Source organism: Cervus elaphus, chromosome 1 (assembly GCF_910594005.1).
Source record: "Cervus elaphus chromosome 1, mCerEla1.1, whole genome shotgun sequence".
NCBI classification, from domain to species: Eukaryota; Metazoa; Chordata; class Mammalia; order Artiodactyla; family Cervidae; genus Cervus; species Cervus elaphus.
Genome location: NC_057815.1, coordinates 78,881,537 through 78,895,271, shown reverse-complemented (window position 1 = coordinate 78,895,271; position 13,735 = coordinate 78,881,537). Strand labels below are relative to the sequence as shown.

General features: G+C 49.3%; 1 protein-coding gene across 8 annotated transcripts in view; it reads right to left on the bottom strand.

The window, feature by feature from the left end:
- The window catches only part of CD44 (CD44 molecule (Indian blood group)), an 89,048-nt gene extending 76,826 nt beyond the window's left edge, over positions 1-12,222 (bottom strand). For 2 of the 8 annotated variants that reach the window (XM_043909216.1, XM_043909208.1), the window contains exon 1: positions 11,657-12,102. In XM_043909216.1, coding sequence (XP_043765151.1) covers positions 11,657-11,723 — 67 coding nt within the window. In that variant the 5' untranslated portion in view covers positions 11,724-12,102. Of the gene's footprint in view, positions 1-11,656 lie in introns of all 8 variants that reach the window. The other 6 variants (XM_043909190.1, XM_043909199.1, XM_043909225.1 and 3 more) reach the window with 6 other exon arrangements.
- Between the last annotated feature and the right edge of the window lie 1,513 nt (positions 12,223-13,735).

The window sequence follows — 13,735 nt, the reverse complement described above, 5'->3', positions numbered from 1 at the left end:
GCATTAACTTTTATGAGGCTTGGGTGTTCATGGGCCTGCAGAATGGTGGGTTTACAGAATGTGAGGCTGGGAAAGGACTGCACAAACCAACTAAAATCCTGCTGTCTCATCTGACACACGGAAAATTGGAGGCAAACTGGAGTAAAATGACTGGCTCTGCATCACAGTGTGAGTCAGCTACAGAGAGGCGCTAAAGAATTATAGTCATCTCTATACTTGAGGCGCCTTCTGTGTGCTAGACCCGAGCTCCAGACACTAGGTGCTGAGCGTTGTTCTAGACAATGTGTGCGACCACTGGGGCTCATGCTGCTCTAATGGGCCCAGGAGGAGGATCAACTTGTTTCACAGCCCTTCTTCCTTCCACACAGCCCTCCTCCAAAGCCAACCTTCTCATTCCCATCCCACCACATGGAACAGCTGGTTCGGTACAGAAGGTCTTTAAACCATTGAAAGAGAGAACTCCTCCCTTGTTTCCTTTTAACATAGTGACCAAAAAGCCCACCTCTTTTCTCTGAGTGTCACTGGAACACGATTTTGAGGCTTAGGTTCTGTGTACATGAGGTCAGATTTGGCAGTGCTGGGGCCGAGAGGCAGACAGACCTCTAGGAAATTAAGATCCTTGGTCACCATACTGGACAAAACCCAGTGAGCTCTAAACTTCTCCTGCCTTGCCTGATATGTCAAACTCAAAGAAAGACACACTCAAATTAGAAAGAATGCAGAGTAAAGTGATGTCAAAGAGATGTGAGTATAGGAAGCACGAGGAAAAAAAACAATAGGTTTCTATAGATCAGAAAGATTTAAAAAGATGAAAAAACATTAGCCAGAACCTATGAACATCACAAAAGGTAAATGATAAAGATGGCTTTGCTAGCCAAATCTAGAACTTTCATTCATTCAGCCCAACATTTATTGAACATCTACTATAATTGAGAAACTGACAGATAGGAACCTCAAGGATACAAAATTGTACATGATGTACATAAAACATAAGCTTTTCCCTAAGGAGCTTATAGACTCACCTGTGAAAGAGAACAGAGACCATAAGATAGCTCTGCAGCATCCTTTGAATTTGTTAGATAGAAATACGCTTGTGGGGTTTTCACGAATTATCAGGGAGAAACAACTAGTAGACAAAAGGGCAAAGCAAAAGTCACTTGAGGAAGTCTAGAGCAAAGGTCTCCAACCCCTGGGCCATGGACCAGTTTCAGTCTGCAGCCTGTTAGGAACTGGGCTGCACAGGAGGTGAGCAGTGGGTGAAACTAAAACCATCTCCCCACCCTATCCATGGAAAAATTGCTGCCCATGAGACTGGCTCCTGGTGACAAAAAGGTTGGGGACTGCTGGTCTAGAGGGATGAATCTGACCCCTAAGGCTGACCTTGGGAAGATAACTAGTTCCATCACAGAGAATCCACTACAAAGATGAAGTTCTGGGCAGGAGATTTCTATGGCAGTATTACTTGTCTCTCCAAACTCTGCTTTATGTCTATGTGACCAGCTTTCTTGTGGGTACCTATACCCTTGTCCTCCCCTAGTAGGAAAGTGTGGCCCTGAAACTCACTGGTGGCTGAGGGGCTGACATCAGCTGGTCTGCTATAGACTGTAAGATGATGCTCAGCTCTGTTGGAATCTGATTCATGAACTGGACACATGCAACAATGGGAACATTTGTAACTGGCATACAGTATTTACACCATTTGACACTTTTGGAGCCAGGGGCCTGGCTAGAAATGATCTTCCAAGCCAGAGGCAAGAGACCAGGTCTGAGGTGCATGGAATTGTTCCTTTCTCCCTGGCATCTCAGGTTGCACAATGGTGAACACCTGTGAAGAGGCCTTATCATCCCCACTCTAATATCTTGATGGGTTCTCTCTCAGAGAGCAAGTAGAAGATGCTGCCTGGATCCACTACTGATGAGTGGTTTCTTCTAGAAGGCACTGCAGACCTACTCAAGTGCAGAAAGATGTACTGAAATTGAAACAGATGGGGCTCTGTGATGAGTCGCTGCTCCCAGGACAAACGCCCAGCTGCCTACCTGCAGGCTGAGTCGGAAGTCTCCAGGGGCCTTTGCTTCCTCCCTTCGGGGAGGGCACCCAGAAGAAATGCTCCCTGCCCTCTCCCATGCAAAGGTCACCTCCTGAGCCAAAGAGCAGCCAAGCCACAGGTTTGCACTGGAGCCGGGAAGACAGGCAGAAATAAATATCTAGTTTTGGCCCAATTTCATGTGCTCAGGGTGAGCATAGCCTGCTGCCTGACACTCTTCACTCTCAGAGTCTATCCTTCCGTCCCCAATTCTAGCTGGTAGAGAGAAGGTCCTGGCATTAAGGACCCTTAAGCTTAGGGCAAACACTTTTACTGCTGTTCGATTGGCTCCTTTCCCAACTTTATCCTGTCATGAGCCAAGGTCCTGGATGATGGAGCCACCAGTCAGCAACCTTCATCCACCATCCAGGGGACAAGTACTGAAGTGATACTGAATAAATGACTAAATTCACCACCCCCTTGAATCCTACTCCTTCCTTAACTCCCCCCACTCCGCATCCCGTATGGAAGTGAGCAGAACTTCTATCATTGGAATGAATGAGCCGCACAGAGTAGGAATGGGAAGACGTTTCCATGACAACTTCCTTCTCCTTCATATTTGCAGCTCCAGCCCCCTCCTCTGACATCACGCACAAAAAGGGAGAGCAAATCCAGCTCTGTGGATGTTATGATCCTGCCCGGCAGTGTACTAGCAGGTATGAAGACAACCAGCAAGCATACTAACAGGTATCATCGTTTGGGTTTCTGGGCACCCTGACGTCTTGATATACTAAGGAAGGCAGAGCAATGCAGTCAGTAAGGACATGAACCCTGTAGCTAGACCACCTGGACTTGAAACCCGACTCTACTACTTACCAGCTCTGTGGCCTTGGGCAAGTTACTCAAATTCTCTATGCTTCTGTTTTCTCATATGTAAAAGAGAAATAGGAGCATGCCTTCCTAAGGTTAGTGCATGGATTAAACATGTTAGTAGAGGGAACAGGATGATGTCAGCATGTGGTCAGGACTCTGTGTTTGCTATTATTACTAACAGTAGTGACAGTATCTCCAATATATACAACTGACTGCAAAGAAATAAACACAAAAGGTATAAGAGCTCTAACCCTCCAGAAAGGTTGAGAGTTAGAAGGATGAACTTTCAGGCACACAGCTCAAGGAGACTCACCATGACACCATGGCAAAGTCTCAAAATCACTGGTCTCTGTGAATTCTCTCTCTCCCTAGAATTTTGCAATTAACGTTCACTGTCAAAAGCTGAAGACTCGGGAAAGGCTTTGGGGACCTGGGTTTTGCAAATTACCTCCTTGGTGACTCAGCCCCTCCCCACCCACCTGGGACATATCTGCCCACACTTGCTCTTAGGAGAGACTCTTGCCTCAAGAGGACACACCCAGGCAGCCAATGCACCCCCAAACTCAGGGAGATCTGGGTTTGTGAGGTTCTGGACCCCCCTGACACTCACCCCTCATCCTGCCCCCAAGTTTCACAGGGTGGATGAGCCCTGAGTAGGCAGGACCTGCCCCATTTGTGGTCAGCTTCACTCATGGCAAGCTCCACGGAGACAAAGCACCGCTGGCCTCCATATCAGATGTCAGGCTTTGCTAAAGACCTTTAGTAGCTGCAGGAGACCCACAGAGAAGGCAAGGATCTTCTGGGAAGTACTTCCACTTCTCTGCCAGCTGCTAACACCTTCCAGAAATTGGAGGGGGGGGCGCATTGGAGGGGTTGGAAGGGAGAGTGTGGATCTCTCACCCAAGAGCTCCAATGTCAGATTAGCATCTCCAAAATAAGCCAGAGTTCCAAGCGGGCCACTGCCCAGGAGTGTTTTATTTTGAGGTTTCAATGTGGGACTGGGTGTCATCAACCAGCCTAGCTCCCACTCCCTTCTTGGCCAAGAAGTGAGTCATCCTGTCCTTAGACAGACGTCCCCAGTCACGGCAAGCAGCCACCAAAGCCACAAACAGATGGGTGATCTCCCTACTCGGGCAGACCAAAAACGAGTCCTGTGGTGGGCAGCTGTCCAGCCAAGCACTCATCTCAGCCTTGTCCTGAAGGCAGTCCTCAGCACCGTTATCATATACAGATAAAGGCCTCTGCCTCCACGGCAGACTGTGCAGCATGTTTTCGTATACCTGGATGTAGTAATTTCTATATTCTAAATATTCATTTCAGTTCAACAGTAACAGATAACAAATATGGGCCAGGACTGGGTTCTGAGACTACAAAAATGAATGTGATTCCATCCCTGATGTCAGGGGGCCCCCCCACAACACTGCAGAAGAGAGATAAGAAAAGATCTATCTGGTCTGGGGTTTTCTGCCAATGAGAAGTGTGAAAGTCATGAGCACCTCTTGGCCTCAGAAGATAAATATGCTTATTGATCTTAATTTCCCTGTGCATTTTTTAGGCTAATTAACTGGGGGCCTATGAGGACCAGATATCTCCTTGTCAGAGACGAGGCTGGCCACCATTGAGTGACGCCAGGGATTCTCAGCTGGGGGTGACTTTATCACCACCCCCATTTGGCCATGTCTGGAGGCAGTTAGAACTGGACAGGGAACAACAGACTGGTTCCAAATAGGAAAAGGAATACATCAAGGCTGTATATTGTCACCCTGCTTATTTAACTTATATGCAGAGCACATCATGAGAAATGCTGGGCTGGAAGAAGCACAAACTGGAATCAAGATTGCTGGGAGAAATATCAATCACCTAGATACGCAGATGACACCACCCTTATGGCAGAGAGTAAAGAGGAACTAAAAAGCCTCTTGATGAAAGTGAAAGAGGAGAGTGAAAAAGTTAGCTTAAAGCTTAACACTCAGAAAACTAAGATCATGGCATCTGGTCCCATCACCTCATGGGAAATAGATGGGGAGACAGTGGAAACAGTGTCAGACTTTATTTTTTTGGGCTCGAAAATCACTGCAGATGGTGACTGCAGCCATGAAATTAAAAGATGCTTACTCCTTGGAAGGAAAGTTATGACCAATTTAGATAGCATATTAAAAAGCAGAGACATTACTTTGCCAACAAAGGTCCGTCTGGTCAAGGCTATGGTTTTTCCAGTGGTCATGTATGGATGTGAGAGTTGGACTGTGAAGAAAGCTGAGTGCCAAAAAATTGATGCTTTTGAACTGTGCTATTGGAGAAGACGCTTGAGAGTCCCTTGGACTGCAAGGAGATCCAACCAGTCCATCCTAAAGGAGATCAGTCCTGGGTGTTCACTGGAAGGACTGATGCTGAAGCTCAAACTCCAATACTTTGGCCACCTCATGCAAAGAGCTGACTCATTAGAAAAGACCCTGATGCTGGGAGGGATTGAGGGCAGGAGGAGAAGGGGACGACAGAGGATGAGGTGGTTGGATTGCATCACCGACTCGATGGGGATGAGTTTGAGTAAGCTCCAGGAGTCTGTGATGGACAGGGAAGCCTGGCGTGCTGCGATTCATGGGGTCGCAAAGAGTCGGACACGACTGAGCGACTGAACTGAGCTGAACTGAACTGACTGGAGGCGATATAGGCTGTCACACCTGGCCAGGAGGCAGGGGGAGGGGGGGAGGGAGGTGATGGTGGCAGGCGTGCACTATCAGAATCTAAAGTGTGAATAAACCAGAGATGCACCGTCAGCTGTTATCCAGGAAACCCTCCACTCGACCACAAGCTACTTGAGAGCAGGGACTATGCCCTGTTGACCATGAGCTCCCAAGACCTAATCGCTTGGTGCACCAAATAGGCAGCAAGTGCGTGAGCTTTTGCTGATATGTTGTCTGGTTAATGAACTTGCTCGAGAGTCGGTAAACGAACTGCTCAGTCGTGTCTGACTCTTTGCGACCCCGTGGACTGTAGCCTACCAGGCTCCTCCATCCACGGGATTCTCCAGACAAGAATACTGGAGTGGGTTACCATTTCCTTCTCCAGGGGATCTTCCCAACCCAGGGATCTAACCCGGGTCTCCCGCATTAGAGGCAGATGCTCTAACCTCTGAGCCACCAGGGAAGCCCAAATGAACCGCAGGGAAACAGAAATACACACAGCCCGAGCTCATTCCCCCTTTTTCAGATGCTCAAATCTTCTCTTGTGCACATGGACCCCTCCTCTTCCCCATCACTTGAGACCCCCAGCCCTCCTGGCTGTGCCTCAGCTCGGGAAGGCTGTCCATCCTGTGGTCCTAGTTGGCCAGGCTGTCACTCCTTGGTACGGTGTTCCACATGGAGAACCTTAAGGTTCTTGGATAGAGTCCCGCATCTCTCACATTTAATTCCCCTGTGATACCCAGTACGGTGTGGGACCCACAGACGACACTTTATACAAGCTTAATGACCAACCAGCAATACCACATCATGGGTAGACACATGCATTCAGATACTTACATGCCTATGGGCACACCCACCATGTATATGTCCACACCTAGCCAGCAAAAACCCAGTATGTCATTTTTCTTGGGGCTTCACATATTGGGATGATCAAGAAAGAGACAGCAGAGGGGCACAAATGTTCCTCTCCAAAGTATAAATTTTCTGAACCAGACAGTAATTTAATTGGATAGTAATTTAATTAGGCTGATTCATGAGCTGTAGAGATGTGATTTTCACTTATGCAAAAATTCATGCCAGTTTCTGACTTCTAATCACACAAAGTCATGCAACTTATTTGTAGAAAAAAAATCTGTATTAAGTCAAAATATACACTGGACTTCAACTGGTAGAATATATGCATGTTTGAAATCCTGACCCTCCTGGAAAATCCAGAGTTCCCAACCGCTGTGTCCATGCCAAGCCAGATCCCACAACCACACACTTAAGAAAACACCCCTTCTTTACTCTGGCAGATTGGGCTGGCTTCCCAAATCCTTGCTGGGCCGCTTCAAGGGAGCACACTTTTTAAGAAAAATATCAACGTGCTAAGGGATTAAGAGTGGCGTTCCAATTTAAGGTTGGAGGCATCAGCCTCCCCTGGCGAGTCTAGAGAACACTGGTGTGTTTCCCACTGAAGCATAGACACAGAGGAAATTGAGTCATCAGCACTGGCTCTGCAACTCCTCAGACGTTCTCTCTGAAGCAGAAAAGATCCCCTTTGAGAACTCCACTTGGTGGCGGGATTTGCCACCTGCTTCAGTTCATTCTTTCACAAGACCCACTTCCCTTTCAGTCTCTGGGTGGAGTCAACTAAATAGATGCGGGGAAACACAGGGGTAAGCCTGTAACTCAGCCCCCATCCCAGCCAGGATGGGTGGCCGGGGGGAGGCTCGGTCCCTCCCACAACCTCCTCTTCATCAGGGACTCCCCACCTGGAACCGTCTGACAGTCAAGGCCAAACTGAAATCTCACTTGAGTGGCCACGTGTCACCTAGCACCCCACACTGACTTTCCGTTCAAGATCCTTGCCTTTTCTAGAGAACCTTTTCAGCCCATCACCGGGGGCCTTGACACTCCCCCTCACTGGGGCACACACAACCTGCTAAAGGCTGAGGGTTTTCACTGAGCATGTAACAAGGGAGCTTCCTGGGTCATTGCACCTAGAATGCTTGCAGGGTCAGAGCCTCTGCAAGACCCCCGGCCCTTTTTTTTTTCCATTTCCAGGCAGAAAGCCTTGCCCTGACTTGTCTCTTAGACAAGGAACAGCCTCTCCCTTTTTTCCAAGCCTGCAAATGAGCACATGTCTAGAAGGGCAGCTGGACTCTGATAAGGGAATTGACTTATTTTAGTAACAAATAGCTAGGTTGGCATCTCTCGACAGCTGCGGCCAGGACTGGAAAAGAGACAGGCCAGGGCAGAGCAGGGGAGCTAAGAGCTCTCAGCCTGCTGGGGAAGAGGAAAGCCACTCATCACAGGCTTCACGTTTGCTGGCCTCACACAATTTCCAGAGTCCTTCAGAGGCAAATAATGAATCAAAGGAACACAGGCACTGGACTCTAACACAGAGGATGTGAGACATCAGAGGACCCCAACTCCATCACTCATACTAGCTGTGTGTCTTCAGGCAAGTTATTCCATCTCCCTGAGCCTCTCAACTTCTTTATCTAGAAAATGGAATGAAAAGATTGCTAAACATACACAGGACTGTTTTGAAGCTTATATAGGATAACCTGTTCAAAGCCCATGGCTGAATGCCTCCTATGAAGCTGTGTGCGTGTGAGCTCAGTTGTGTCTGACTCTTTGTGACCCCATGAACTGTGAAGCCGTCCAGGCTCCTCTGTCCATGGGGTTTTCCAGGCAAGCATACTGGAGTGGGTTGTCATTTCCTCTTCCAGGGGATCTTTCTGAGCCAGGGATCGAACCCACATCTCCTACATCTCCTGCCTTGCAGGCGGATTCTTTACCACTGAGCCACCAGGGTCAGTGCTTGGTAAATGGTATTTCCTACATTTTTAGGACCCTACTTCGTAGAGGAACCAAGTGTCAGGCTTTTAAAGCCGGGATGCTGCCAAGTGAGAGGGATCCACCAACACTCCAGGAGACACTGGACAGTACAGAGCGTTTACCCCAAAGCAGCCACTTTGCTTGATAAGAAGAAATTTATCATCTTTATTCTTACATTAAACCCAAACTGGATATATTGTGGAGGAAAATATAAAATTGTATGGAGCGTTTAAGACAGTAATTTAAGGTGTGAAACAAACGTTGCTACCTCTGTAGACCACACATTCCCCACCCACTCTAAGTAGTGGAGGTGGGGCTCAGTCCTGGAGGATCAAGGTATTTCAGAGACCTGAGGTTTGGAAAGCGTCCTGTGCTAACACTCAGCCTGAGAGAGGGGAAGTCACCTTTCTCTCTCTGGGGATCTGTTTCCTCCTCGGGGGGGAAAAAAAAAGGGTTTTTCTAAATGATCCTTGGAGTCCCCATCTCGGAGTCTACAATAGTGAGTCAAGAAATATTTCTTGAATGAGTGGAAAGGGATCTGTCATAAACTAAGAATTTCACACTGCCCAGCAGCCTCTCCAAATTGCGTGGGCCAATTTGGAAAAAGAAGGGAAACTTTTTCCACTGGCAGCAAGACTCAAACACACCTACTTGGCACTATGCCTTTGCAGGAAGGAAGATGTCCATTGTGTATTTGGGGAACGACTGAATTAATTGATGCTAACCAACCTCAGTGGGAATGGAGGTTTGCTTTGTTGCTGCTTCCCCTGGGAAAACACAGTCAAAAGTCTAACTCCCAGAAAGAGGGGTCTCTAGTGCTCAGAGGGATCAGAAGGGTGCCAGCCACCCCCAAAACCCCAGAGTTCTCAGATGCACCCCTCTTTCTAAATACCAGGGGCACAATTCTTTAGCAAGGACCCCCTCACCCACAGAGGAAAGGAGGCAGACAGGTACGGAGGGCTCCCTTCACTGCCCTTTACCCAGGGCCACTTTCTTCCTTCCATGTGTGAAAGCTAGCTCAAGGTATCTGTTCTCCAACTTAAGAGAGTTTGGGTCCAATGCTGCGTAACTGTATTTGGCCATGTCTCTACTTCTTGCTTTTCAGTATGAAGATCAGACCCTTTCTTCCTCCCCAAAGCCTTGCCACTTGCCAAAATGTCCACACTGTCCTCTGGAGCCCACCGCCTTCGCTGGTGGGGCACCAGGAGAGTCTCCCCGCCTCCTCTTTGTCCTTCCTCTCTCTGCCTGCCCAGCCCGAGCCCACTGTTAAGTCACATCTCCTTTCCAAGTCTCAGTTCCTTCCAAACAGCTTTACAAGCACATGAAAGCCTGGGCCCAGGCAGTTATTGCTACTGGCATTTTTTTGCGCTTCCTCCAAATGACGCTGCCCAAAGGGACCACGGAAACCCGGAGCACAAGCAAGGCTGCCCATCTGGGGGGAAGCGGGGACTTAAAGGGTCAGGACAGTGCCAAATATCGGGGGATGGGGCCCTTTAGAAGCATCTGGGCTACAGGATGGAAGGGGTCAGGAGTCAGAATCCTCAGAAGCAAAGCAGAAGATGCCCTGGGGAGGTAACATATAAATAGACTTCCCTATAGGCCAGGGAGACACCAGCCTGGCTCAAGTTCTTCCCTGAGGCCAGGCTCACAGCTCTCCTGGAAATCTTCCCCTACTCTCTCCCATCCCAAGTCTTGCTGCCTTTCAAGAGTTCCTTGGCGCTCCAGTTCCCTTTGAAAGCCTCCTCTAAAGCCTCTGGTCCACCATCTCCTTCTGTAAAACCTCTCTGAGTTTGTCCATGTCATACATACAGCTTAACCAGTGCTAACTAAGCAACAGGCAAAGAAGCTTGGTTCACAGGACTAGCAGTCTTCTGACTGTGTGAACACAGGCAAGTCACTTAACCCTCTCTGAGCTTCAGTTTGCTGCCCTCCTGTAAAACAGGGCTAACGACAGGACACTTCTCAGAGGGCCATTGTTGCGGGTGAAACGAGATAACACATGTAAAGAATTTAGCACAGTGCCTGGTCCAGCCCAAATGTATAATAAATGGGGGCTGGTGCTGTCATTCTGATTACTGTTAATCATTGTTATTAATTACTATTTTTCAGATTCAGGAATCTAAATCCTAGACCCTCACTTATCCTCAGTCTAAAGTATCCCGGTAGGACTGTGTCTCTTACTTTCCTGGTACCCCCAGAGCTGGGTTTAATAAACACTTGCTGAGTAGAATTAACCATAGGTTGAGCTGTCTTAATGACCCAGCTGGCACTTCTTAAAAGAAAAATTAATTTTGCTAGCGATAAGCAAATCAGCCATGTAATTATCTGTACATATAAAGACAAAGAAAAGGAATGCTTGGAGTTCAGCCCTGCCAGAATACCTCACACACAGCCACCCCCTCGACAGCCCTTGAGAGGTACAGACCCTGTGGAGCTGGGATACCGGCTCCCGGATCCCTGATGCCACCCAGGAGCCTGCTCCCCTGTCCTGCTCCGAGGCTGCCAGGCACCAATTGGGAGGCACATGACAGTCTGGATTTCCCCTAACTGATTGGCAGCCTGCGGGAGCTTGCCAGGATGGAGCAGCTGGCCGAGTCACTGCCTCTCCTACTCACACTCCCTGCCCCAGGCTGGCACCTCGTGGCGACCCAGAACCTTGACGCAGAGAAGGTTCAAGTTCCCACAAGCGTTAAGATTGTTAGTGACTTGAGCCAACTGTAAGAGCTTTGGAACCTAGGTGAAATGGGGGAGCCACAGGAACTCAGGATCCCTTTCTGGGAAGCTCGCTGCCACCAAATCTCACACATGGCAACAGTGCCCATCTCTGTGGCCACCTCGCCAACACCCCTGTCCCTACCCCGGCCCCTGTCCCTGCCCTGCGCAGCCTGGCTTCAAGCGCCCTTGGGCACAGGAGCCTGTTAATCCAGACACAGGCTGCGCGCACCCAGGAGCACAGTTCCTCTCTGCCTTGAGCTCCAGCGGCTCCAACCACCCCACCCCAAACCGCGCGCCAGCAGCCTGCTGCCCAGCAAACTTTTCTGCGCTCTTTCTCCTTGCCGGTCCACAAAACGGTGCTTCCCACCGACAGGCTCTCCAAGAGCTTAGCGCAAATCCTCGCCCGGTCGTCCTTCGCCAAATCCCAGCCGCTCGCCGCCCACCTGACCCCGACCCCCCTAGGGCCAACGGAGCCCGCGCGGCTGCCTGCCGGCTGGGTCCGGACCACTCCCTCCCGTCCGGGCGGGCACTCACCGATCTGTGCCAGGCTCAGCTGCACGAGGCAGAGTCCCCACGCTGCGCGCCACCAAAACGTGTCCATGGCGTCGGAGCGACCGACAGAGCGAGCGGAGTGGAGCCGGAGGGGCCGGGCGCTGGGCGGGGGCCGGCGGAGCACGGGGCAAGCAGGGCGCCCGAACCTGTCGGAGGCTGGGGTCCGGCTGGCAATGAGGGCGCCTCGGAAGTTGGGTGCAGTTTTTATTCGAGGGTTGAGAGAGTGACCTAAGAGGGAGGGAGCGAGGGAGGACACACCCAAGCGAGGGGGCTGTGACTAAGCAGCCGGCAGAAGTTTAAAGACGTACCAGCTCTCCTTAGCCCTGGCCCCTCCGCCCCCGCCCTGTTGTCTCCCGAGATAATAAAGCGGGGTGCCTGGGCGCGCACCCCGGAGAGTCGAGGGGTCCCCGTGCACCCAGGACTCACCGACTTTCCTCGCCTGGCGGCTGGGAGCGCAGCCTCTGGACGCAGGAGGGAATGACTGAGTCCTGAAACCTCGCCCCTTTGGGTTCAGCCTCTGGCCTCTCCCCTCCGCGAAAGTTTCTCCTTTGACTCAGGCTGGGGAACTCTTTGTGGGTTTCACAGGCAGCTGGATATTCTGGGAGAGGGGCTGGGACAGTGGAAATGTGGTTTTTCCCTGCCCATGGTTGGGAGCTTGCGATTCTTCCAGGGGAGGGAGGAAGAGCTCATCGACCTTCCCTTGAAAGAGAAGGGAGTTCATTAACACGCTTCAGGTGGACTTTTGATTCTTACCAGGACTCCTCGGAGAAAGCCAATGGTAGCCAGCCATGGGGCTGGTATTTGGCTCTACTGACCTGTGCATCATTTTCCGGTCCCAGGCTGGCACCTGGCTCCATCCATCCATTCCTCCTTGGCTTACTCACTCTCACTCATCCTCCCAAACACCCACAGATTCCTCTATCTACCCATTTTATCTTACATCTCTCCAGGGCTCACACATTTATCTACCCTCCTGTCCATCCAGTATGCACTCACATGCACCCAGCCTCCTGTCCAGCCATTTATCCAACTACCTATCCTTTTGTCTACCCATTCACCAACCACATTTTCTTCCAACCACCCTCCCATACAACTTGTCATCCATCTATTCTCAATCTTCTCACATCTCTCTGTAAATCCACATCCACCTATATACTATTCTCCCCTCTATCTGTCCATAACCCACATATCTGTTCATACATGTACTTACACATCATCTATTCATCCATCCATCCATCATCTACATATCCATTCATCATTTTATCCCTCCTCTCACCCACCCACACATCGATCCCTTCTTTCTTGCTCCCATTTATATTCCTATCAATGTGAATGTTAATCCACTTTCCCCCGTCTATTCTACTTAGCAAATCTCAGAAAAGGGAGGAGATTGTCATATTCCTCAGTGGAAGCATTTTGAGCTTGAAAAATCATACTTTGCATCATAATTCCATATCTATCTGTAACATTGTGATGCAGTATTTGAAAAGCAAATGCAGCATTTATTGCTAACTTGGAGTACTGAAAGTAAACTTGAATGGAATTCTTGCTTGGTGAGACACACAGAATATGATGGAGGTTACCAGAAACTGTGACAAGACCCTGAAAGAGCCTTGCCAGCATTTTTAAGGCAAAGTAATCACTTTTTTATTTTGGAGAGCAATTGGAACATTTGATCAGATAAAAAGGTTGAAGAAGGACAGTAAGATATGAGGCTAGGGGGTAAGCAGGGGCCAGTTTGTAAATTATACTAGGAAGTTTGAGCTTGGTCCCTAAGAAACAGGAAGTCAATGAAAGTTTACTTTGCTGTTGCTGTTGTTGTACTAAAATACAACTAATAGAAAATTTAACATTTTAGCCATTAGGTAGCGTTTCATGCAATCACCAAATTGTGCAGCCATCCCCACTGCTTTAGTTCAGCCTGCCATAACAAAGTACTATAGACTGGGTGGCTTAAACAACCGATTTATTTCTCACAGTTCTGGAGGCTGAGAAGTCCACAATCAGGGTGCCAGTATGGTTCGGTTCTGGTGAGAACACCCTTCTGGTTTGCAGAGAGTC